Here is a 27,747-nt window from a genome sequence, read left to right on the forward strand (position 1 = left end):
GCCTTTTCATATCCAGCTCACATGATGTAATTTAAACCAGATAAATTTTTATATACAGTCAAACATATTGAAGATTATAAAGTCTGTCCTTAACCTGATAGATCTCCAGATGATGATCTTTCAATAGGTTCCACTCTGCCTGTTCCCTGAATGTCTGTTAAGATTACAACTTCATATGGAGAGCATTCCTCGTGCCTCAGTACAGCACACAACCAGCCATAAAACCCTTTCTCTAGATCTGTTATTTCCTTATACCAGCTATCATAAAACCATGACAGCTGAACAAAACCTGCATAAATGCCAAGACCAAGAGTAAAAATAACTATAAGAAAAGGATACAATAAAATGAGAATGGGAGAGACAAGTACCCTACAGAATGTAGGCTTTTCTTCAGTATAATATGTAAAAATGTTGTACCAAGTAATTGTCCCAATGTAAAATGAATACGCACCCGACACAAGACTTACAAGAGGTAAAATAAGGGCAGTTATTACCATTATATGGGGACCACTCTTAATACCACATGATAACCAAGTTGAAGCTGAACTGGAACTGGATTTTTTTGCAGTTATATTTGCTTCAAGATGCTCAAGCTCTTCACGAGACATATTCAGTCTAATATCCACGCACTGACCTGCCTTCTTGCCACGTTTAATGGTTCCAGTAACTGTAAGGCATCCATCAGTGCTGTTGCTCACTGCTGAATGATCTGCTACAGATTCTGATGTCTCAGAACCTCGAAGGGCCATAGTCTCAAAATTATTGATTCCATCTTCCTCTTGGTCCTCGCTCTCTGTGCAGATATTGACATGCTTTCTAGATTTCAGTTTATGAGCCCCTGTAGTATCCCGCACAGCATCAAAATCTAAACTTTGTTCACTCTGACTAAGACTTTCAGTTGTTGTACTTGTCTTGTCGGAAGGATGTAATTTAACTGTTTCTGAAAGTGGGATAGGAATGCTGCAAATTTCTGATGGTGGCGACATTTCAACCTTGCACGTCTCTTCACTGCCAACAATTTTATTATTACTGTCACATCTTTCAACATTATTCTGGTGAAAATTAGTCACATGTTTTGCATTATTTCTGTTTTCTTGGCACAAGTCACTTTCAGCAGAAGGAGCACACAGCACGATACCATTTTCCTTGTCCTGTATGAAAATTACATAATTTTTATTAACATTCAGTGACATATAATATGACAACAGGAAAACAACTGTGGGAAGTTCATATTGATATATACATGATTAAGAGCTATTAATATAAAATATTTATCAAATTACTACAAACTTGGCTTACAATGTCTGGCGACAGAGGGAAAGAAGTATGTAAATAAAATTTCTTTGCATATAAATAATGCTTGTCTTTAATTGCAGAGAACGTGACATGTCAAACAGTGAAATTATTATTATTATCTTCTTTCCTTTCTCAGACCTTAGGTCTGGTTAAAAATGGAAAGTGACGCGGACCTTGATCAAGCGTGACTTCCTTTTAACTGTACGGTATATGTTACATTGCATTTAGGAACTTTCGGGTAATTGAACATGTATCAATAATTACAGATTTCTGTAGTTGTATATATAAGTTTGGATGTAGCTGTATTGCGTTGATGTACTGGTGGATATTGTGTGGTATGACTCCTGTAGTTGATGGTATAATTGGTATAATGTCAACTTTATTCTGATGCCACATGTCCTTGACTTCCTCAGCCAGTTGGATGTATTTTTCAATTTTTTCTCCTGTTTTCTTCTCTATATTTGTTGTATTGGGTATGGATATTTCGATTAGTTGCGTTGATTTCTTCTTTTTATTGGTGAGTATGATGTCAGGTTTGTTATGTGGTGTTGTTTTATCTGTTATAATGGTTCTGTTCCAGTATAATTTGTATTCATCATTCTCCAGTACATTTTATGGTGCATACTTGTATGTGGGAACATGTTGTTTTATTAGTTTATGTTGTATGGCAAGTTGTTGATGTATTATTTTTGCTACACTGTCATGTCTTCTGGGGTATTCTGTATTTGCTAGTATTGTACATCTGCTTGTTATGTGATCTACTGTTTCTATTTGTTGTTTGCAAAGTCTGCATTTATCTGTTGTTGTATTGGGATCTTTAATAATATGCTTGCTGTAATATCTGGTGTTTATTATTTGATCCTGTATTGCAATCATGAATCCTTCCGTCTCACTGTATATATTGCCTTTTGTTAGCCATGTGTTGGACGCGTCTTGATCGATGTGTGGCTGTGTTAGATGATACGGGTGCTTGCCATGTAGTGTTTTCTTTTTCCAATTTACTTTCTTCGTATCTGTTGATGTTATGTGATCTAAAGGGATGTAGAAGTGGTTATGAAATCGCAGAGGTGTAGCCGATGTATTTATATGAGTGATTGCTTTGTGTATTTTGCTAGTTTCAGCTCGTTTTAGAAAGAATTTTCTTAAATTGTCTACCTGTCCATAATGTAGGTTTTTTATGTCGATAAATTCCCTTCCTCCTTCCTTTCTGCTTAATGTGAATCTTTCTGTTGCTGAATGTGTGTGATGTATTCTATATTTGTGGCATTGTGATCGTGTAAGTGTATTGAGTGCTTCTAGGTCTGTGTTACTCCATTTCACTATTCCAAATGAGTGGGTCAATATTGGTATAGCATAAGTATTTATAGCTTTTGTCTTGTTTCTTGCTGTCAATTCTGTTTTCAGTATTTTTGTTAGTCTTTGTCTGTATTTTTCTTTTAGTTCTTCTTTAATATTTGTGTTATCTATTCCTATTTTTTGTCTGTATCCTAGATATTTATAGGCATCTGTTTTTTCCATCGCTTCTATGCAGTCGCTGTGGTTATCCAATATGTAATCTTCCTGTTTAGTGTGTTTTCCCTTGACTATGCTATTTTTCTTACATTTGTCTGTTCCAAAAGCCATATTTATATCATGGCTGAATACTTCTGTTATCTTTAGTAATTGGTTGAGTTGTTGATTTGTTGCTGCCAGTAGTTTTAGATCATCCATGTATAGCAAATGTGTGATTTTGTGTTGGTATGTTCCAGTAATATTGTATCCATAATTTGTATTATTTAGCATGTTGGATAGTGGGTTCAGAGCAAGGCAGAACCAGAAAGGACTTAATGAGTCTCCTTGGTATATTCCACACTTAATCTGTATTGGCTGTGATGTGATATTATTTGAATTTATTTGGATATTAAGTGTGGTTTTCCAATTTTTCATTACTATGTTTAGGAACTGTATCAATTTAGGATCTACTTTGTATATTTTCAATATTTGTAGTAACCATGAATGGGGTACACTATCAAAAGCTTTTTGGTAATCAATGTATGCATAGTGTAGTGACCTTTGTTTAGTTTTAGCTTGATATGTCACTTCTGCATCTATTATTAGTTGCTCTTTACATCCTTGTGCTCCGTTGCAACAGCCTTTTTGTTCTTCATTTATAATTTTGTTCTGTGTTGTATGTGTCATTAATTTCTGTGTAATGACTGAAGTTAATATTTTGTATATTGTTGGTAGGCATGTTATGGGCGATATTTAGCTGGGTTTGCTGTGTCTGCTTGATCTTTAGGTTTCAGATAGGTTATTCCATGTGTAAGTGTATCAGGGAATGTGTATGGGTCTGCAATGTAACTGTTAAATAATTTAGTTAGATGTGAATGTGTTGAGGTGAACTTCTATAGCCAGAAATTTGCTATTTTATCATTTCCAGCGGCTTTCCAATTGTACATAGAATTAATTGCTCGGGTGACTTCAAGTTGCAAAATTACCACTTCAGGCATTTGTGGTATCATCTTGTATGTGTCTGTTTCTGCTTGTATCCACCGTGCATGTCTGTTATGTTGTATTGGGTTTGACAATATGTTGCTCCAGAAGTGTTCCATGTCTGTTATGTTTGGTGGATTGTCTATTTTAATGTGTGTGTTATCTATTGTCTGGTAAAATCTCTTTTGGTTTGGGTTGAATTTTTGGTTTTGTCTCCTTCTATTTTCACTTTTTTTGTATCTTCTAAGTCGTTTGGCCAGTGCTTGTAATTTTTGCTTCTTTTCATCTAATTGCTCTATCGCTTCTTGTTGTGAGATTTTACCTAACCTTTTTCGTTTTTTGTCTGATATTTCATTTCTTATAAATTGTGTTAGCTGTCCGATGTCTTTTCTAAGTTTTTCTATTCTGATCTGTAGCCTGTGTTGCCATGCTGTTTTTGTGGGTTTCTTCTGTGTGTTGGTTGGTTCTGATCTCTGCCTAGTGTGTATATTTAGTGTAGTGAGTGCTCCTATATAAACCAGTAGTTGTAACTCTTCCATTGTTGTATTTTCATTTATTTTGTTGTGTATGATTGTGTTGATTGTTGTTATTGTTGTTTCAACTTGTGGGTTATTTGGTGGTCTATGCAAGAATGGTCTAATGTCTTATTATTATTATTATTAACTCAGTATTCTCCTTGTTGTCTGGCCTTTGCAGAGAACTGATCGAGTTTAGGATGTAACAACAGTAGCGCTTTATTGAACATGTATACAAATATGTAGTCGTCTTACTAGCGCTATCCAAAATAACATACTAAACTGGATTATGAAACAGTTCTCTGGGAGATGATCTGTTCCAGTAAAATGTTGTATGTGTCATACATCCATCATGCAGCTCAGTGACACAGTTCCCAAAGAAATACTGCTACATTCTTATGTGATTTAGTGATCATAAGAGTATAATTAATCACATAAAATACAAGTTGAATTCAGCTAAAACTAAATAGGAAAGTCAGAATTTTGACTAACACTAATGTGTAACTTAATCAGATATATTCTTAGTAGCCTGTAGCATGCTCCATCTCTCATTGTGACATGGGCTCCAGAAACAGTGCAAGCATTGGGAAGCCATTCTGATACATTACTGCTCTCAGCAGCATTCCAGATAAAGAATTTCACTCTGCAGCGGAGTGTGCGCTGATATGAAACTTCCTGGCACATTAAAACTGTGTGCCGGATCGAGATTCGAACTCGGGACCTTTGCCTTTCATGGGCAAGTGCTCTGCCACCTGAGCTACACAAGCACAACTCACGACCCCATCCTCACAGCCTTAATTCTGCCAGTACCTCATCTCCTACCTTCCAGACTTCACAGAAGCTCTCCTGCAGAGCACTTGCCCGTGAAAGGCAAAGGTCACGAGTTCGAGTCTCGGTCTAGGACACAGTTTTAATCTGCCAGGAAGTTTCAGCATTCCAGCTGTTCTCAAGGAAGATTAGGGCATAATGACCCATTTTTAATGTGATCAAGCTCAGGTTGTACAAGGATGAGGAGAAAAATTGGCCATATTCATTTTGAAGTACCATCTTAGCATTAGTGTGAGTGGTTTAGGGAAAACATGAAAACCCTGAAGCTGGATGGCTGGACAGGCATTTCAATCTGTCTCCTCTCAAATTTAAGTGTAGTGTCTTACACTCTGTGCCATCTCACACAGTGCACATTTTCAGTGTGACTAATGTCATGCTGCTTCATGATGAGACAAGTATTTCTGTCCTCTAGAGTGTTCATCAAACTGCTGTGATACAGTTTGGGGAAATAGGTGCTACATTGTTGTGTTGAATGTACAGAGAGCTGCATGTGAAGGGACTGATATATATGATCTACCACCAAGTCTCTGACTCTTTTTATCTGTGAGCAACAGTAGATGGTATTCCAGGAGTCTTATTTCATTCCATGGATTAACACCAGCACAGCTAAAAATGTGCCCTTTAGATGGCAAGAGCTGTCTTCTACCTGCTTTGATATACTCAAACTGTGCCTGTAGCATGTACCAAAATATGATGCAACTCATCAATTCAAGCCATCTTTCCTTATGCTTCAAATGCCCAATTGCAATGTTTTGGGATCCATTTATCAATCCGTATGACCTGCAAGATGTTATAAGCATATAATGCAATATGGGTCCTCAGATATTGATAGTGCTCACATGCAAACTGAGTGTTATCAGCTACACTGTGGCCTATTTGACACACGGGACACTGCAACAATCCCAGGTAACCCATGGTGACCTCTGTCAACCATACGTTTTGACCTCGCAACTGATTTTTTTTATTTAATAGGATCAGTAATGTTGCACATTTTGTGCATGGTTGTCACACAGGCAAAAGTAAAAGGCATGATGATGTCATCAGTGTGTAGCACACACATCTCTTTCAATTGCTGAATAGTGACAGATGCAGCACTCTGTCTTTAACACTGCTGCTGTCTTTCATTGAACTGCTGCACCTGATCAAAAGCATTAAAGAAACATGAAAAAATTAGATGCAACAGAACAGTCGCTGTTATCCTTATGACTAAAGATCCTCAATATAGCACTACATTGGAGGTGGAGGAAAGAGAGAAAGAAAACTGCCCCATACTAGTAAGTAATTAATTCATTCATCATGTTCCACATATCCAAACCAAGAAGGAGAACCTCAAGGGATGTGGAATGAGGCAAGTTATACAAAAGACAAGCAGACTGCAGAAACTTAATCTGCATACTGTATTAACTGTAAATTATCATTATATTGCTTAGTTCTATTAATGCTTATGCCAGCTAAATTTAATCCAGTACATTAAAAAGAAAGCTGCTGTTATGAAAAAGGCGCTACTTCCTCAGTAATGCTAAAACTATTGTTTATCTCTGATTTATGCCTTAATATTTACTTATATCAACAAAAATAATCAATTTTTGAAAATATGAGTAACTGGGTAGAGAAAAAAAAATCTACTCACCAAGTGCCAGCAGAACAACACTCATATAAAACGTATTACAGTTTGCAAGCTTTTGGAGCCAGTGGCTCCTTCTTCTGGCAGAAGGATTGAATGAGAAGTAAGAGGGGTGAAGGAAAAGGACTGGTGACATTTAGGAAAAGAGGTAGTTTTCAGAAAAGTCACCCAGATCCCCAGGTCAGGGAAGACTTACCAGACGAGATGAGAAAGAAATATTGATTTTTGAGGACTGCACCAGACGAGATTTGAAAACCTGACAGCTTGAAGGTGGAAGAATGAGTAACATGCAAGACAGAGATTACTGCTAAAACACTATGCACAGGTTAATAAGAGTGAAAAGCTAAGTGCATTATATGTAATAGAGAATGGGAGGCAGACGGCAAAAAATGGATAGGTAAGAAAGTGAAAGATGCAGAAAACTGTAAGGAGTGAAGAAAGGAATAGATACCACGAAGAAATGGCAAGACTGAAGAAATTAACATAAATTAAAGCCAGGTGTGTTCCGAGAGCCAAGGACATGTTGTTGTGCTAGTTCCAAGCTGTGGAGTTCTGAGAAACGTGTCTGGGGGAAAAATCCAGATGGCACATGTGAAATGCACTGAGGTCACAACTCTCATGTTGTTGAGTTTGCTCTGCAACAGGCGATAACTTGATGGTAGTCATGTCACTGTAACAGGCTGCACAGTGCTTACATACCAGCTGGTGTATGAGCAGTCTGACACGAATATTGTGGAGATTGGGAGGGCAATGAAAAGCTATTCTAAGTGTGGTAGGCAAAATCTCAGACAGAGTGGACCTCATTTCAGGGCATGATTTTAATAATTCATAGCTTTGTTGAAATAGCTGATTAATACATTCAAGACCAGGATAATACTGAGTGGTAAGAGGTTTACTCCTTAGTTGTTTTTTAGGTGTGATCAGCAGGTTTTTTTCTGCATCTTTCATTTTCTGACCTGCCTATTTTTCGCTGTCCTTCTTCCATCTCTCTCACATACAATGCACTTAGCTTTTCACTCTTGTTAACTCTTTCACAATGTTTTAGCAGTAATCTCTGTCTTGCCTATTACCCTGTCTTCCACGTTTAAGCTCTCTAGTTTTCAAACCTTGTCTGGTGCAGTCCCCATCAAATCAGTCTTTCATTCTCATTGCATCCGTTAAGTCTCCCTGACCTGCGGTTCTGGGTGACTTTTCTGAACCCTACCCATTTTCGTTCATGCCGCCTCCTTCTCCTTCAACCATTCTGCCAGAAGAAGGAGTCACTGGTCCCAAAAACTTGCAAACTGTAGTAACTGTTATTTGTGTGTTCTCCTGCTGCTGCTTGGTGAGTAGGTTTTTATCTATCCAATTGCTTATTAATATATCTAAAAAGAAAGATGATGAGACTTACCGAACAAAAGCGCTGGCAGGTCGATAGACACACAAACAAACACAAACATACACACAAAATTCAAGCTTTCGCAACCAACGGTTGCCTCATCAGGAAAGAGGGAAGGAGAGGGAAAGACAAAAGGATTTGGGTTTTAAGGGAGAGGGTAAGGAGTCATTCCAATCCCGGGAGCGGAAAGACTTACCTTAGGGGGAAAAAAGGACAGGTATACACTCGCACACACGCACATATCCATCCGCATATACACAGACACAAGCAGACATTTGTAAAGGCAAAGAGTTTGGGCAGAGATGTCAGTCGAGGCGGAAGTACAGAGGCAAAGATGTTGTTGAAAGACAGGTGAGGTATGAGCAGCTGCAAATTGAAATTAGAAATTAGCGGAGATTGAGGCCTGGCGGATAGCGAGAAGAGAGGATATGCTGAAGGGCAAGTTCCCATCTCCGGAGTTCTGACAGGTTGGTGTTAGTGGGAAGTATCCAGATAACCCGGACGGTGTAACACTGTGCCAAGATGTGCTGGCCATGCACCAAGGCATGTTTAGCCACAGGGTGATCCTCATTACCAACAAACACTGTCTGCCTGTGTCCATTCATGCGAATGGACAGTTTGTTGCTGGTCATTCCCACATAGAACGCTTCACAGTGTAGGCAGGTCAGTTGGTAAATCACGTGGGTGCTTTCACACGTGGCTCTGCCTTTGATCGTGTACACCTTCCGGGTTACAAGACAGGAATAGGTGGTGGTGGGAGGGTGCATGGGACAGGTTTTACACCGGGGGCGGTTACAAGGGTAGGAGCCAGAGGGTAGGGAAGGTGGTTTGGGGATTTCATAGGGATGAACTAAGAGGTTACAAAGGTTAGGTGGACGGCGGAAAGACACTCTAGGTGGAGTGGGGAGGATTTCATGAAGGATGGATCTCATTTCAGGGCAGGATTTGAGGAAGTTGTATCCCTGCTGGAGAGCCACATTCAGAATCTGATCCAGTCCCGGAAAGTATCCTGTCACAAGTGGGGCACTTTTGGGGTTCTTCTGTGGAAGGTTCCGGGTTTGAGGAGATGAGGAAGTGGCTCTGGTTATTTGCTTCTGTACCAGGTCGGGAGGGTAGTTACGGGATGCAAAAGCTGTTTTCAGGTTGTTGGTGTAATGGTTCAAGGATTCCGGACTGGAGCAGATTCGTTTGCCACGAAGACCTAGGCTGTAGGGAAGGGACTGTTTGATATGTAATGGGTGGCAGCTGTCATAATGGAGGTACTGTTGCTTGTTGGTGGGTTTGATGTGGACGGACGTGTGAAGCTGGCCATTGGACAGATGGAGGTCAACGTCAAGGAAAGTGGCATGGGATTTAGAGTAGGACCAGGTGAATCTGATGGAACCAAAGGAGTTGAGGTTGGAGAGGAAATTCTGGAGTTCTTCTTCACTGTGAGTCCAGATCATGAAAATGTCATCAATAAATCTGTACCAAACTTTGGGTTGGCAGGCCTGGGTAACCAAGAAGGCTTCCTCTAAGCGACCCATGAATAGGTTGGCGTACGAGGGGGCCATCCTGGTACCCATGGCTGTTCCCTTTAATTGTTGGTATGTCTGGCCTTCGAAAGTGAAGAAGTTGTGGGTCAGGATGAAGCTGGCTAAGGTAATGAGGAAAGAGTTTTTAGGTAGGGTGGCAGGTGATCGGCGTGAAAGGAAGTGCTCCATCGCAGCGAGGCCCTGGACATGCGGAATATTTGTGTATAAGGAAGTGGCATCAATGGTTACAAGGATGGTTTCCGGGGGTAACAGACTGGGTAGGGATTCCAGGCGTTCGAGAAAGTGGTTGGTGTCTTTGATGACGGATGGGAGACTGCATGTAATGGGTTGAAGACTTCATGTCGCACCTTGTAACTTCAGCCTTCTTTAAGCAGATGGTCTGTGAAAGTAGAGTCTCCATTTCTAAGTTTCCAATTTATATGGTGTTTCTTCAAGCAAGCGCATATTGCCCTACTAGACTGACCTTTGTGAAATGTGCCATAATTACAAGTGATTTTGTATATTCCACTCTTCTCCTAAGCTAAGTGCAGTCATTAACTTTGGTCAAAAACAGTCCAGTAGTGTTATGCAGATAAAATGATGTTTTAAACTTCTTGGATTTAAGCCTTCTGGCTACATTCAGAGAGACTTTTCCTAGATATGGAATCATGCACCATTTATCCAGGTCTTGTGGTGGTGAGTCAAGCACAGAGTACAGAAGAGAGGTGTTCTACTGTCTCTGTTTTTGTGAATTATGGAGTCCACCAAGGCAGGGGGGCAGCACTTAATACTGTTTGTTTGATTATATTTAATTCAGTTTGCAAGTTTTCATCACTCATGGGGACAGATACTATGTGATGTATCAGTGAATGAAAAGCAGCATGTGTACTGATCACTGGGTGTTGAGAACTGGCAGGTATTATAATGCCTGTGGTGGTAGATAGTCTTCCTATAAATCTTGAAAGTATGAATGTGATCACTGATCTCTATGATTAAGTCAAAATAATTTATAGAGTTACTCTCAAACTCCATTGTGAATTTGATACTATTTTGCTTAGAATTGAGCTGCTTGAGGAATGTTTAAAGTTTCTTGGTAGTATCTGTCCATAAGAACAACACATCATCGGCACACCTAAACCAATACCCAGCCTTGGAAGAGAGTGGGTTATATTCTCTCTCTCTCTCAACACTCCCGCCTCCCCTCCCCTCCCTTTGCCTCCCTCCCTTTTCTTTCAAATATCTTCATGAGAATTGTGCAAGGACTGTACTGAGAGGGGGGGGGGGGGGTGAGAGGCCACACACATAGCTAAACCTTCAAACTGTTTGTTTATCTTATAATCGAGATGGATATAATTTTGTGTTAGGCAAGTGTGTGTAGTCAACCTTATGTTATCTGTGACAGCTGGGTTGACTCCTGGTTGTCTAGGAAGTTCATGAGAATGTTTAGGCACTACTGTACATGTAAACATGGTGAGTCAAAAATGACTTTACAACTTTTAAATGTTGTTGTGGTTGTGGTCTTCAGTCCTGAGACTGGTTTGATGCAGCTCTCCATGCTAATCTATCCTGTGCAAGCTCCTTCATCTCCCACTACCTACTGCAACCTACATCCTTCTGAATCTGCTTAATGTATTCATCTCTTGGTCTCCCTCTACGATTTTTACCTTCCACGCTGTCCTCCAATGCTAAATTTGTGATCCCTTCATGCCTCAGGACATGTCCTACTAACCAATCCCTTCTTCTAGTCAAGTTGTGCCACAAACTTCTCTTCTCCCCAATCCTATTCAATACCTCCTCATTAGTTACGTGATCTACCCACCTAATCTTCAACATTCTTCTGTAGCACCACATTTCGAAAGCTTCTATTCTCTTCTTGTCCAAACTATGTATTGTCCATGTTTCACTTCCATACATGGCTACACTCGATACAAATACTTTCAGGAACGACTTCCTGACATTTAAATCTATACTCGATGTTAACAAATTTCTCTTCTTCAGAAACACTTTCCTTGCCATTGCCAGTCTACATTTTATATCCTCTCTACTTCCACCATCATCAGTTATTTTGCTCCCCAAATAGCAAAACTCCTTTACTACTTTAAGTGCCTCATTTCCTAATCTAATTCCCTCAGCATCACCCGACTTAATTCGACAACATTCCATTATCCTCGTTTTGCTTTTGTTGATGTTCATCTTATATCCTCCTTTCAAGACACTGTCCATTCCGTTCAACTGCTCTTCCAAGTCCTTTGCTGTCTCTGACAGAATTACAATGTCATCGGCAAACCTCAAAGTTTTTATTACTTCTCCCTGGATTTTAATACCTACTCCAAATTTTTCTCTTGTTTCCTTTACTGCTTGCTCAATATACAGATTGACTAACATCGGGGAGAGGCTACAACCCTGTCTCACTCCCTTCCCAACCACTGCTTCCCTTTCATGCCCCTCGACTCTTATAACTGCCATCTGGTTTCTGTACAAATTATAAATAGCCTTTCGTTCCCGGTATTATACCCCTGCCACCTTTAGAATTTGAAAGAGAGTGTTCCAGTCAACATTATCAAAAGCTTTCTCTAAGTGTACAAATGCTAGAAACATAGGTTTGCCTTTCCTTAATCTTTCTTCTAAGATAAGTCGTAAGGTCAGTATTGCCTCACGTATTCCAACATTTCTACGGAATCCAAACTGATCTTCCCCGAGGTCGGCTTCTACCAGTTTTTCGATTTGTCTGTAAATAATTTGCGTTAGTATTTTGCAGCTGTGACTTATTAAACTGATAGTTCAGTAATTTTCACATCCGTCAACACCTGCTTTCTTTGGGATTGGAATTATTATATTCTTCTTGAAGTCTGAGGGTATTTCGCCTGTCTCGTACATATTGCTCACCAGATGGTAGAGTTTTGTCAGGACTGGCTCTCCCAAGGCCATCAGTAGTTCTAATGGAATGATGTCTACTCCTGGGGCCTTGTTTCGACTCAGGTCTTTCAGTGCTCTATCAAACTCTTCACATAGTATCGTATCTCCCATTTCATCTTCATCTACATCCTCTTCCATTTCGATAATATTGTCCTCAAGTACATCGCCCTAGTATAGACCCTCTATATACCCCTTCCACCTTTCTGCTTTCCCTTCTTTGCTTAGAACTGGGTTTCCATCTGAGCTCTTGATATTCATACAAGTGGCTCTCTTTTCTCCAAAGGTCTCTTTGATTTTCCTATAGGTAGTATGTATCTTACCCCTAGTGAGATAAGCCTCCACATCCTTACATTTGTCCTCTAGCCATGCCTGCTTAGCCATTTTGCACTTCCAGTCAATCTCATTTTTGAGACGTTTGTATTCCTTTTTGCCTGCTTCATATACTGCATTTTTATATTTTCTCCTTTCATCAATTAAATTCAATATTTCTTCTGTTACCCAAGGATTTCTACTAGCCCTCGTCTTTTTGCCTACTTGATCCTCTGCTGCCTTTACTACTTCATCCCTCAGAGCTACCCACTCTTCTTCTACTGTATTTCTTTCCCCCATTCCTGTCAATTGTTCCCTTATGCTCTCCCTGAAACTCTGTACAACCTCTGGTTTAGTCAGTTTATCCAGGTCCCACCTCCTTAAATTCCCACCTTTTTGCAATTTCTTCAGTTTTAATCTACAGTTCATAACCAATAAATTGTGGTCAGAGTCCACATCTGCCCCTGGAAATGTCTTACAATTTAAAACCTGGTTCCTAAATCTCTGTCTTACCATTATATAATCTATCTGATACCTTTTAGTATCTCCAGGATTCTTCCATGTATACAACCTTCTTTTATGATTCTTGAACCAAGTGTTAGCTATGATTAAGTTATGCTCTGTGCAAAATTCTACCAGACGGCTTCCTCTTTCATTTCTTAGCCCCAATCCATATTCACCTACTATGTTTCCTTCTCTCCCTTTTCCTACTGTCGAATTCCAGTCACCCATGACTATTAAATTTTCGTCTCCCTTCACTACCTGAATAATTTCTTTTATCTCATCATACATTTCTTCAATTTCTTCGTCATCTGCAGAGCTAGTTGGCATATAAACTTGTACTACTGTAATAGGCATGGGCTTCGTGTCTATCTTGGCCACTATAATACGTTCACTATGCTGTTTGTAGTAGCTTACCCACACTCCTATTTTTTTTATTCATTATTAAACCTACTCCTGCATTACCCCTATTTGATTTTGTATTTATAACCCTGTATTCACCTGACCAGAAGTCTTGTTCCTCCTGCCACCTAACTTTACTAATTCCCACTATATCTAACTTTAACCTATCCATTTCCCTTTTTAAGTTTTCTAACCTACCTGCCCGATTAAGGGATCTGACATTCCACGTTCCATTCTGTAGAATGCCAGTTTTCTTTCTCCTGATAACGACGTCCTCTTGAGTAGTCCCCGCCCGGGGATCAGAATGGGGGACTATTTTACCTCTGGAATATTTTACCCAAGAGGACGCCATCATCATTTAACCATACAGTAAAGCTGCATGCCCTCGGGAAAAATTACGGCTGTAGTTTCCCCTTGCTTTTGGCTGTTCGCAGTACCACAACAGCAAGGCCGTTTTGGTTAGTATTACAAGGCCAGATCAGTCAATCATCCAGACTGTTGCCCCTGCAACTACTGAAAAGGCTGCTGCCCCTCTTCAGGAACCACAAATTTGTCTGGCCTCTCAACAGATACCCCTCTGTTGTGGTTGCACATACGGTACGGCTATCTGTATCGTTGAGGCACGCAAGCCTCCCCACCATGTTCCATGGTTCATGTTATAGAAATTTTTTGAGATAACTTACAGAGTCAGTACATGTATCATTTTGTAGCAATCATTCTCAAGTTTGATTTACGTAGTGCATCAGTACCCCATTCTGCCACTAAGTAATGTAAGGCCCTTTTTTCTTTGTGGAGGAAACTGTCACTAGTATTATGTATTGGATATGCATGAAAACTTTTTAGTTCCTCAGATCGATGAAGATGACCAAAATGGAAGGGTTTATTACCAGCAAGATGGCGCACCATCTCATTTCCTCTTAGAAGTGCAAGGTTTCCTCGATAATTGGTCCCCAAGTCTGTGCATGGGCCTTGAAGGGCCAATCACATGGTTACCTTGCTCCCCAGACTTGACACCACCGAATTTCTTTCTGTGGGATTTCATTAAAAACCATGTGTATGTTCCTCCCCTACCAGACAGTTTAGCTGACATGAAACATTGAATCTAGAGTCCCGTTGCACATGTTACGCCCAATGTGCTGCAACAAGTGTGGAACGAAACTGATTACCAGTGGGATGCTTGCTGTATCACAAATGGTAGTCACATCAAACCAAAATCACACTTGACACTTTCATGTGAAACTTGGGGTTGTTTGCTACAAAATGACATGTCTACTGACTCTTGTAAGTTATCGCAATAAATTTTTATATCATTCCAAAGTTGTAAAGTCCTTTTTGACTCATGCTGTTTCAGTGAATAATCTGCTGACAACATAGCCTGGCACTATGGTGGAATTGGGCATATTTAACTTTATCACTAAGTCATCTGAATTTCTCCCATTTTAGTCATAAATTAAACATTAACAACTGCCATGTTTCAAAAACTTGTGAGATACTTCATAGATGCACTAGTTCAAAATCTTTGATCTTACAAAAATTCCACTGCCACATACATTTATCTTTGTACCCGAGGATGGCGTAAAAGCTGAAAACCAGTTTGTAAAATAAAATTATGAATATTGCAGACTATTACAACAGTGTTGTGTGTTTTCATTGATTATCTTATACAGTATGGAGAGTAGGTTGACAGACATCTGTCTCGTTTCTGATGAAGCAGAACTTCAATTCAGTATTTGAGAACTGTCTTCCACCACAGACATTTCATTCATAATTTTACAGATTCGTTTTGTATTACACTTTTCCAGCTTTAACCATTCTCATTAAAGCATTGTGCTTTATACAATTATGGCCCTAGTTTAGCCATGAAAAAATCTTGTTCACCACAAATTTCATTATATGTTTACATGGATACATGTATAATTTGAGGATTTTCAGAGTTTCGGGTGTTGTGTATAATATATTTTGTCATAAGTCTAATGTGTTACAGTTTCTGGGATATACAGGGTGATTATAATTAAAGATAAACTTTCAAAATGCTGTAGAAATAACACCAATGGTCAGAATGACATCAAATTGTAACGGAATATTATCGGAGAAGGGGGAAAACGTATGGCAGAAGAAAAAAATAGTGTGAAAATTCATCAATAGAAGGTTCTGTATGGTCAGAATACATAAATGAAAACACCTGTCATGTGCACAACCCATTGAAGTTGTTATAAACATGGATTTTCCTCCTTTCATGTCTGCGACATTCGCCATGACTGTCTCAATGCGGGATCACACTCTGCTTTTAAAGCTGTATTACAAGAATGATGACTGTGCACATGTCGCTCTGCAGAAGTTCCAGACACTGAAGGACTTGAAAAGAGGCATTGGCCCGATGACTGCTGTGGCTGTGGAGAAAATGATTCGAAAAGACGGGTTCTTTTGGTGTGCAACCTGGTAGAGGGGGGAAATGAACAGATTCAACATCAGTGGAAGCAATGGCCACAGCAATGCAGGAGGAGACGCGTGGTGGTGTGTAAACATATAGTGCACAGAGAATTGCCCAAATATTGGACATATCTGTGAGCACGGTGCGTAAAATCCTACGAAACATCCTTCTTTGCATCCATTCAAAACTACCCATGTGCGCAAGTTGCTTCCTGTTGACCTGCCCCCAAGAGAGACCATTGCTTTAGAATTATTTGCTCACAGGGAGGTGGACAATCATTGGCCATGGAAGATTTGTGGACAGACAAAGCCCACCTCCATCAACAGGATATGTCAATACACAGAACTGTTGAAATTGGGCAATGGAAAATCTACATGCAAATCAATCAGTACCACTTCATCCTGAAAAGGTTACTGTGTGGTGTGGGTTTATGCCATCATTTATCACAGGGCCCTATTTTTTAAAAGAGACAAGTGCTTCCAGTCCTGTTACATGTACTGTCATTGGTAATTCTAGAATCATCGGCTGCCATTTCCCTACAGCCTGGCCATCCCAATCACCTGATCTTAATCCGTGGCTTTTGGCTGCATTGAAGACATGCATTGGGCAACACGTTCTGAATGTGACCCAGGAAACACTTCAATCATTTGTGGAACTTGTTGCAGAAAACAGTTGACAGCATATTGAACATGTTTTGTGCCAGTCACATGGAAATTAATAATCTGATTTTTTTTTATTGATGCTTTTTATGCAGTTTTTGGCCTCAGGACAATTAGAAATCGTTGTGATTGATGCTTTTTACATGTTTTTGGCCTCAGGACAATAAAAAAACAATTTTTACCATCCCATGTGATATGACCTTGCCGTGGTGGATGGGCTTACATAACTAACAGTATCACACCTGTACATCCATGCACACTGAGTAGTACAGTTTGTTTAACGTCAAACGTACACCTTAGGCATTGCTGTCTGATTCATTTGTCATTTGTAGCTGACCACTATTAAATATATCTAAAAAGAAAGATGATGAGACTTACCAAACAAAAGCGCTGGCAGGTCGATAGACACACAAACAAACACAAACATACACACAAAATTCTAGCTTTCGCAACCAACGGTTGCCTCGTCAGGAAAGAGGGAAGGAGAGGGAAAGACAAAAGGATTTGGGTTTTAAGGGAGAGGGTAAGGAGTCATTCCAATCCCGGGAGCGGTAAGACTTACCTTAGGAGGAAAAAAGGACAGGTATACACTTGCACACACACACATATCCATCCACACATACACAGACACAAGCAGACATTTGTAAAGGCAAAGAGTTTGGGCAGAGATGTCAGTCGGGACGGAAGTACAGAGGCAAAGATGATGTTGAAAGACAGGTGAGGTATGAGCGGCGGCAGATTGAAATTAGAAATTAGCGGAGATTGAGGCCTGGCGGATAGCGAGAAGAGAGGATATGCTGAAGGGCAAGATCCCATCTCCGGAGTTCTGACAGGTTGGTGTTAGTGGGAAGTATCCAGATAACCCGGACGGTGTAACACTGTGCCAAGATGTGCTGGCCGTGCACCAAGGCATGTTTAGCCACAGGGTGATCCTCATTACCAACAAACACTGTCTGCCTGTGTCCATTCATGCAAATGGACAGTTTGTTGCTGGTCATTCCCACATAGAATGCTTCACAGTGTAGGCAGGTCAGTTGGTAAATCACATGGGTGCTTTCACACGTGGCTCTGCCTTTGATCGTGTACACCTTCCGGGTTACAGGACTGGAATAGGTGGTGGTGGGAGGGTGCATGGGGCAGGTTTTACACCGGGGGCGGTTACAGGGGTAGGAGCCAGAGGGTAGGGAATGTGGTTTGGGGATTTCATAGGGATGAACTAAGAGGTTACGAAGGTTAGGTGGACGGCGGAAAGACACTCTAGGTGGAGTGGGGAGGATTTCATGAAGGATGGATCTCATTTCAGGGCAGGATTTGAGGAAGTTGTATCCCTGCTGGAGAGCCACATTCAGAATCTGATCCAGTCCCGGAAAGTATCCTGTCACAAGTGGGGCACTTTTGGGGTTCTTCTGTGGAAGGTTCCGGGTTTGAGGAGATGAGGAAGTGGCTCTGGTTATTTGCTTCTGTACCAGGTCGGGAGGGTAGTTACGGGATGCAAAAGCTGTTTTCAGGTTGTTGGTGTAATGGTTCAAGGATTCCGGACTGGAGCAGATTCGTTTGCCACGAAGACCTAGGCTGTAGGGAAGGGACCGTTTGATGATGATGCTTACAGCGACATCTATTGCTACATTTTGGAACTATTTATTTTTGTTCTGCCACACGTTTTCCGCCTTCACCGATAATATTCCGTTGCAATTTGATGTCATTCTGACCAGTCGTGTTATTTCTACAGCAGTTTGAAAGTTCAACTTTAATTATAATCACTCTGTATATTTTGTTAAACTCAGTTTTCCATTTCAGCAGGGGTGTATACTGTCTGCTTTTTATCATTAGCTTCCACTATTTTCAATTTTGTTCCATGAGTTTGTTATTAATAATAGCCTTGAAAAACGTTAAGTTCCAAGTAGCTCCAGAAAATCACAAAATGTTATCCAAGGTTTTCTCCTGTCATAACATATATTTCTTTGTTGGGTGTTAATTGCTTCAGTTCTGTTTTTAAAGGAAACTGGGAATACTTGCAACATAACAGGACCAGAAATTAAAAGAGAATTAGTAAGCTCAGTTTGAAGTTAAAGTCATATCTCAAGGAGGAACTTGAAATGATTAGCTCTGGAAGGAGTAGGCACAGGAACTGTCACTAAAGAGTAGCTGACCAAGCACTGGAGACATATGTACTTAGCAGAACAGTTCGTGATGGGACGGGCCTTCCATGGTACATAGGTCTCTGTAAAGAAACATCTAAATAAACTGTGACTACTGCACAAAGCCTAGGGCTGTAGATAGGGTATTGCTAAAGGAAATGTGTTTGGCTGTCAAGAAGGCAATATGTGAAGCCTTCAATGACTACAGTCAGAGAATCTTGTCAAGAAACACCTAAAAAACCCAAAGAAATTTTGGTTATAAATGAAGGCTGTCAGTGGCACTAAAGCCTGCATCCAGATGGAGGACACAGGAACTGAAATTGAGGGTATCAAATCAAAAATGTTGAACTCCATTTTCAAATGTTCCTTTACAAAGGAAGATACAGAAGTACTGACCCAGTTAAATATGCATAACGCACCACAGATTAGTAATACACGCAGCCTGACAAAATAGCTGAAGCACCAAGAAGACATGATCTGACATCAATGTAACTTTTTGCATGTACCAACAATGGCAGGTATGTAAATGATTAGCGTTATAATTCTCTGTGACAGGTAGAATTGTGACCAAACTTCATCAGTGTTCTTACCAGGTCTGGTAGAGTATATAAGGGCCATGAACAGTGTTATATGTTGGGTGATCACTGTGATGGAGACGGAGATGCAGTGTACTCACGTGAGACACGATGATCAGCACTTGGCAGAATTTGGAAGGCACCTCATAGTCAGTCTCCATTTGGTCTGCTGGTTGAATTGTGCAATATCCAGATTTGTGGGGCATTCAGATGTGACAGTGACACAATGATTTGACTGCATGGGAAAGCGAGGTATACTCATTTTTCAAGGTTCTGGTCGACTATGTCTGACCCCATAAGGGAGAATCAGTGCACCAAGCACTCCATAACTTTCCACATCTGTGCCTGCAATCTGAGAAAAAGTAATAGATGCTCTGCAACATTCTTTATCATTCAACACTATTGGATGGAGGATAGCAGCGGCTGGACTAAGGAACTACCAGCCCACGCATAGGCTGCTGTTAACACCACAACACAAATGGCTGTGTTTGGAGTGGTTCCTATCACCAGAAAGCATGGACTACTGACAAACAGAATCACACTGTGTTCAGCAATGAATTGTGATTCTGCACTACCCCAAGTGACCATTGTTAGTGAGTATGGTGCTGACCTGGGAAGGGGTCTCATTCTTCTAATGTTTCACAGCAGTGCCACTCCTGGCATGACTTCAGGTCATGGCTGGTAGTGACTGAGGGAACTCTTAATGCGTAACAGTACATTATGCAAATCCTGCATCCTCATGTGTTTCCTCTCATGTGACAGTGTCGTGGCGCCACTTTTCAACATGACAATGCTTGACCATATCTACATCTACATCTTTACTCTGCAAATTACTGTGAGGTGCATGGCAGAGGATACTTCCCATTGTACGAGTTACTAGGGTTTCTTCCTATTCCATTCATGTATGGGGCACAGGAAGGATGGCTGCTTGAATGCCTCTGTGCATGCAGTAATGATTCTAATTTTAGGCTCACATTTCCTATGTGAGTGATACATAGGGGATTGTAATAGATTCCTAGAGTAATCATTTAAAGCTGGTTCTTGAATGTCTGTTAATGGTCTTTCTCAGGACAGTTTACGTCTATCTTCAAGAGTCTCCAGTTCAGTTCCTTCAGTATCTCTGTGACACTCTCTCAAAGATTAAACAAATCTGTGCCCATTTGTGCTGCCCTTCTCTGTATACGTTCAATACTCCTATGTGTGTTATCTGGTATGGGTCCCATACACTTGAACAGTATTCTAGAACCAGTTGCACGAGTGATTTGTTCTCCTTTGTAGACAGGGTCCACTTCCACAGTATTCTACTAGTAAACCGAAGTCTACCACCTACTTTACCCACAACTGAACCTATGTGATCATTTCTTGTCATATCCCTACGAAGTGTTACACCCAGGTATGTGTATGAGTTGGCCAATTCCAACAGTAACTCACTGATATTATAATCAAGGGATACTTTTGTTTTGTGTGTGAAGTGCAACATTTAGAGCAAGTTGCCAATCTTTGCACCATGATGAAATCTTACCAAGATCTGACCGAGTATTAAACTGCTTCTTTCAGACAGTACTTCATTATAGGTAAGTGCATCACCTGCAAAAGCCTGGTTTTACTATTAATATTGTCTGCAAGGTCATTAATATACAACATGAACAGCAAGGATCCCAACACATTTCCCTGGGGCACACCCGAAATTACTTCTACATCTGATGACGACTCTCCACCAAAGGAAACATGCTGTGTCCTCCCTACTAAAAAGGCTTCAATCCAGGACTGGATGTGGCACATGTCTGTATGAACTGTCATTCTGATGTTGATGCACTCCCGTGGCCAGCAAGATCCCCAGATCTGTCCCCAATAGAACATGAGTGGGACCAGCTCGGATGTTGACTCTATCCCAGTGTCAGCATCCCGAATCTCATGGACCACTTAATGACAGCTGTAGGCCACGTTACTCCAGGAGAGGATACAACGGCTTTATGAGATCCTTTGCTATTGAAATAGTGTATGCACCAAGGCCAGAGGGTTGCACTGGTCATACAAATATGTGGCTCATACTGCAAAGTGCTTTAAAATTTTGATTTGATATTATAAATCACTGAAACAACATAACATATCCTCTCAACCCACAAAGTTTCATTTTGTTTCCTACTCCCCTTCTGGGTGCTTCACTTTTTTGGTCAGGCAGTGTGGATATTAGTGTTAATGAGACTGATAAATTGTTGATATCACCAAAAAATTGAACAAGGCTCGAGGGCCCAATGGAATCTTTATCATATTCTACAAGCAGTTGCAGCTGAGTTAGCCTGTTTTAACAATAATATACTGTAGATCACTTGAACAAAACAATTAGCCCAACAGGTGGAAGAAAGCACAGATCACTCTCATCTACGAGAGTAGCAGAGATAATTCACAAAACTACTTCTGAGTATCTTTGACATTAGTCTGTTGTACAATCTTAGAACATGTTCTGAGCTCCAACATAATGAGATATCTAAAACAGAATTACCTCCTTCATGTCTGCTAGTGTGGATTCCAAAAACAGGGTATGGACTCAACCTGCATTTTTCTCACTTGACATACAGAAAGCTATAGAGATCACAGCATTCAGGTACATGCAGGTACTACCCTACTGCTTATTAAGGAAATTACAATGATAGATGCATCAAATGGAATTTGTGAATGGATCGAGGCATTCTTGAAAGGGAAGATATAGCATGTTACCTTGGATGGACAGTCTTCTAGATGTGTAGAAATGACTTCAAGCATCTCCCCAGGAAGTGTGTTGAAACCCTTGCTAGTCATGCTGTATATTAATGATCTAGCAGGCAATATTAATAGTAAGCTCAGACCTTTTGCAGATTATGCAGTAATTGGTAATGAAACACTGTCTGAAAAAATGAACCCTAACTGGAATTCGTCAACTAATTCAAATCCCTTTAAGGATACAAAATGGAATCATCACATGGATTCAGTCATAGGTAGAGCAAGTGGCAGACCATGTTTGATTGTAGGATACTAGGAAAATATAATCAGTTTTCATAGGTGTTTCTTTCTAAAACACTTAAGTGACCCATCTTTGAATATTGCTCTAGTGTGTGGGGCCTATACTAAACACCTCTACTGGGGATACAGAATGTATATAAAGGGCAGTTTGTTTTGTTTGATCCTTAGGAGAGTCACAGAGATACTGAAAAATCTCAACTGGCAGATGCTTGAAGATAGATGCCAACTATCCACAAAGGCCTAATTAAAAAGTTTCTAGAATCTGTATTAAGTGAAGAATCTGGGAATAAACTACAGCTCCCTATGTACTGCTCATCTAGTGACTCTGAAGACAAGATTAGATTAATTACAGCAAGCACAGATGTATGCAAGCAAATGTTCTTCCTGTGCTCCATGCATGGGTGGAACAGTAACAATCCCTAGTACACGGTATAATAGGAAGTGCCCTCTGCCATGCGCTTCATGGTGCTTTGCAGAATGTAGCTGTAGATATATTATCCTCTCAAAGTACCTTTACCTTGCTTTATGTCTCAAATGCTTTTTCACACCTTATCTGGCATTACTTCCGGAATGTCATTAATTTTTGAACCATCTGATTATTAAAACATGTAAAGAAATGTTTGAATGCTTGAAGACTTTTCTCTTTGTTGTTAGTTTCTGCCCATCTGCCATCTTAATTGTTGAAATGTGTTGTCTACCCAGTATTTCTCTTTGTTTTTCTATTTTTTATTTATTATTATTATTATTTACCAATGGATAAATGCTCCTATCTGAGCGCAAAAAATGCAAGTATGTTCCTGTTTATTTAAAAAACTGACTGAAGAGTGGGGTACCACATGCCTCATTTTACCTTCCACAGCACCTTTAAAAATTTTCCCAAAAATTTTGGCATGTGAACATATCCGCACTCCTTTCAATATGCAAGTCACCTCTAACTCTCCCAAGCTCACCTAACCATAACTCACTCACATCCACTAGTCCATTGCTGTAAGTCATTCACACCCAACCACTCTCATTTGCCCATTTTGATTCATTCTTTCAGCCCAACTCATTGTCATTATCCCTTTGTCTCTGCCAAACTGTCACTGTCGCCTGTCTCACAACCAGTCTCCTTCATTGTGTCCTACTGCTTCTGTCTTCTCTCACCATCACTGTCTCCCCATTGCTCTCTCTTTCTGCTACTATCTCTTTCATTCTATCCCACTGCTGCTGTCTCTTCTTACTGTCACTATCTCTCCCTCGTTGTCACTGTCATAGACTCTGTCTCTCATTACCACTGGTTCTCAAACACATCCAATGTGTCCTCCTCTCTATTCCTCTCCCACTGGCACTGTCTTCTTCACTCTTTACCTAACACTGTTCTCTCACTGCCAACTATGTTCCGCTGCCGCTGTGCCCCTTTCTTTCTGCCACACTGCCTTTGTTTCCTTATTTCTTTCTATAACACAAGCAGCATTTGTTACTTTTCTGTCTCTTTGTGACTACCACTGCCTCCTTCTCTTTCAGCATCAAAAAGTGCAAATTTTTGCATTCCAATATTTTTAAAGGTGCTGATGAAGGTTGAATGAGGCAGCCGAAACCCCACTTTTCAGTCAGTCTTTTAAATAAACAGGAAAATATTCAAATTTTTTGTGCTCCGAGAGGAGCATTATTCCACTGGTTCCCTTCTTTTCCCTGCTGCAACAGGGTAGTCACTCATATGAAAAGAAATGTATTGGTGAGTAAAATTTTGATAGTTTACTTCCATGAATTTGAAATAACACAAAACTAATGTTACACCTCAGACCAGATTTTATGTGCAAAAAGGTTTTTGTGCATACTTTAGTACTACAACATGCAGTTCCCATACCAACATGATGATAACAGACACATTTTGTAGCATATTCCTTTTTGCTGCATCACTTTATAAACTACAGATTTTACATGTAAGCATAAGATAACGTCAACCATCTATATCTCAGAAACAGATAAAGATATCAAGACAATTTTCCAGGTTGTTTAAGGCGGGTCTTAGGAGATTATTGTAAAAATTTCAGCCATTCGCTCTGCGAAGCCGTCTTGGACACCACAACTTGGTTTTGCTACAAAAAAATACAAAAAATGTTTTTTTTCAGGTTTTCTAAGGAACTGCACATGAACTAATGGCACCTCCACAAGCTGCACCATAGATCACATAAAAAAAGGAGCAACCAATTTGCTGCATTTGCCTAAAGTGAAAGTAGTGTGTAATATTCATACTTAAACCCTTACTGTAGGATGGTGATACTATGATGATCCTTCTGTTGGCAATACAAATGGTTTATAGTACAAGGGCCTGCCTTTGTATCACCAACAGAGCCTGAAGTATGGGCCCTGGAAAACCATGTTTTTATGTGCTTGAAATCAGCCAAACCATAAAGTTTTTAATACAGCTGAGAGGTGTAATGAGACATCTTCTTGAAATTCATGTAAGCTGTGGGGCACCATGATTCAAAAAAGTGTTTACTACCAAGCAGATGGTGTACCAGGTAATAGTTTTCTCTAAACTGCATTATGCTTGTGAAACTTCAATGCTTTAGGCTGAGGTATGAAGAAATAGCTCTATTACCAGTAGAAGCTTTGGTCAATTGTGAAACTCAGCTAGGAGTAATATGTAACCAATGCTACAGTTTTTATAAGAGTGTGGATGAACAGTACAAAAGCCACCTCAGTAGTTGCAGGATCAGATGAATTTAACTTGCCCAATATGTAAGTAATGACAGACTTCTCCACAAAAGCCTCTATTACAGTTCAGTACTGGCAGAAGACCTCATGGATTGCTTCAAGGACTAGCTAAAAAAATTGCTATAAACAATAATGTAAATTGAAATATATATGGTGTTGTTATAGGCAAATGACAAACTCCATTTTTTAAATGCCTCATCTATAGTTTGCTTTTGTGGCAGACCTTGTACATGACACTTTCTGACAGAGCACTAGTACAATTCTATAGTTAACTACTTATCCGCAGGTCTAAAAACAGTTGCATACCAAGCACCATGGCTAAAAGTTCCTTAGCAATCCAGACAGCTTCATATCTTTTCTGTTACAAGTGGCTATACCTTACATTGTTCCATATCCCTGAAGGTTCTGTTTCACAACAGGATTCATCCAACACTGTCTTCGGTGATGATGGTGAATTCTTCCATCAAGATAGTACTCCATAAAGAAAAACAGAAATGTCCAGTTTTGTTTGGAATACCATGAATTTGTGTAAGTTTTACAAGCTCGCGATTCTCCCTAAATTAGTAATGAATGATATATATCCACCTATCTGTTTTCATTCCACTCACTACAAAAGTTTAGAAATGTGATCAACATTAGGCCTATGCCACACACTATGTTAGTGGGAATTGCAAGTAGTGTGCGATTCTTCTTATGTGTAGTGGATGAATTAAACAACTGAACATGGGGCAAAGGGAGAAAAAAAAACACATCAAGAATTTGAGACTGCAGAATCATATTTAAAAATGTTGTTACTGGAAAAATGATGCAGACAGATCTTGTTATGCAAAACTGAAAAAAGATATTCGTATGGTACAGTTGATAATAATGACACATTAACAGTGAAGTCAAGAACAAGCAAAAAACTGAAAAGATGTATTGCTATTGTCTCTCTACATAAGTTTGAACAAAGCAATGAATTTATAGGTTGAGGATATTTATGAATGATGATGTGGAAGTCTGAGCAAGGAAACATCACCTGTAAATTAAGCTTGTGTTAAGTTTTGTGTCAAATAAATGATTGTAAAAATATGTTCACTACGTAAACGCAGTTGTTATATATTACTTTGTGATACAAGTAAACTGGAATGTTGATATATTGTTTTTGTAATACTGTATATACAAATTTAATTGAAATGTAAACGTAATGTTGACGAGTCCCCAGTACATCAGATCTGTGATTTGACTTTGTATGTTATGATTAATAAAAATTCTGATTCTAATTATAATGCAAGGGGTATTCACTGGAGAACTAAGTCTAATTTATTTATGATATATTTATACGTTATCACCTATGCATGATAGGCTATTCACCCATGATATTAGATTCTGCTGCATTTACTGTTTTACGGTTCAACGCAACGACTTGATCCATGCTGCATTTCTTATGCATCGCAAACAATGTTAAACTACACAACATGATGTGAAGAAAAACTACAACAGTCGAAGTGTTTTTCGTCAACTAAACTAGAACTTTTGTACAAAACAAATGCAAAAGAATATTCTCCTGTGAAAGATAAAGTGGCAGCCGTAAAACAATGCGGAAGCCTATATAGATGTCATAATATACCAGATATGTAATACTGATTTCATTTAATGTGATAATATACCAGTTACGTAATACTAATTTCATGTAAGAAACTGAACCAAACGTGGAAATTGTATTAAAGGGGCTGCATGCTCTTGTGAAGGTGGACATTATTAAACTTTTATATAAATAACATCAATACGTTTCAGTGAAACTCTGACAGTAAATCACATGCTTATATGCACATGCATCCCATTCAATGTACCTTAATGTGCAGTATCTGCTCGTGAATGGCATTTTCACTAAAACATTGTTTGTCAGAAGCAACAATTTTCGCTTTTATTTCCGTTTCCATTTTTGCTTGCATACAGTTCTTAAGAATAACTTCGCAACCTGATGGCACGCATTATGCATAAATATATTTGTCACTTTATTTATTTATTTATTTCACCAATTTGCATACTATATTTCATTTTCCATGAAAAACATATCCTCCATAACACACCCTCCCTACTACACACAACGCCCTTACCCACTTGGGGTGTGGGGTGGAAACCTGTGTTGAATCGATCCGAAGCCACTGGCGCCGGCTATGGTATTTGACAGGTGGAATTTTTTGGGAGTTATAATACAACTGTAGGTGTTAACATTTGTTAGATATCAGATATACATAATTACCTCTTTCGTTATTTAACTGTTGACAAAATAAATGTTTGCATTCTAACGAAACAACAATAAATATGCGTTTTCGGGCAGTGCGCTCCCCTTGCGTGTTGTTAATTTATAGACTGTGATTCAAAATTCCTATTATAGCCTTCTAAGAGTTGTAGAAGGGGCTTAGTAGATAAAAATTCTGATAAGGAATCCCTGTTCGGAAATGCACCCATTGGTAGCAAAATCGGATCACTTTCAATTCCCC

At 39.7% G+C, this 27,747-nt stretch overlaps 1 protein-coding gene across 2 annotated transcripts; it reads right to left on the reverse strand.

Annotated features, from left to right (window-relative positions):
- On the reverse strand, positions 1-27,364 carry LOC126188282 (uncharacterized). 2 transcript variants are annotated; one of them, XM_049929867.1, is made up of 2 exons: positions 27,094-27,364; positions 1-1,151 (listed from the first exon to the last, which is right to left on the reverse strand). In XM_049929867.1, the coding sequence occupies exons 1-2, from the start codon at positions 27,193-27,195 to the stop codon at positions 90-92; spliced, it is 1,164 nt and encodes a 387-aa protein (XP_049785824.1). In that variant the 5' UTR covers positions 27,196-27,364; the 3' UTR covers positions 1-89. The 2 variants fall into 2 exon arrangements, with proteins under 2 accessions (XP_049785824.1, XP_049785832.1); XM_049929875.1 differs by lacking the exon at positions 27,094-27,364 and adding an exon at positions 26,615-26,776.
- Positions 27,365-27,747: the final 383 nt, after the last annotated feature.

This window comes from Schistocerca cancellata, chromosome 1, assembly GCF_023864275.1.
Source record: "Schistocerca cancellata isolate TAMUIC-IGC-003103 chromosome 1, iqSchCanc2.1, whole genome shotgun sequence".
NCBI classification, from domain to species: Eukaryota; Metazoa; Arthropoda; class Insecta; order Orthoptera; family Acrididae; genus Schistocerca; species Schistocerca cancellata.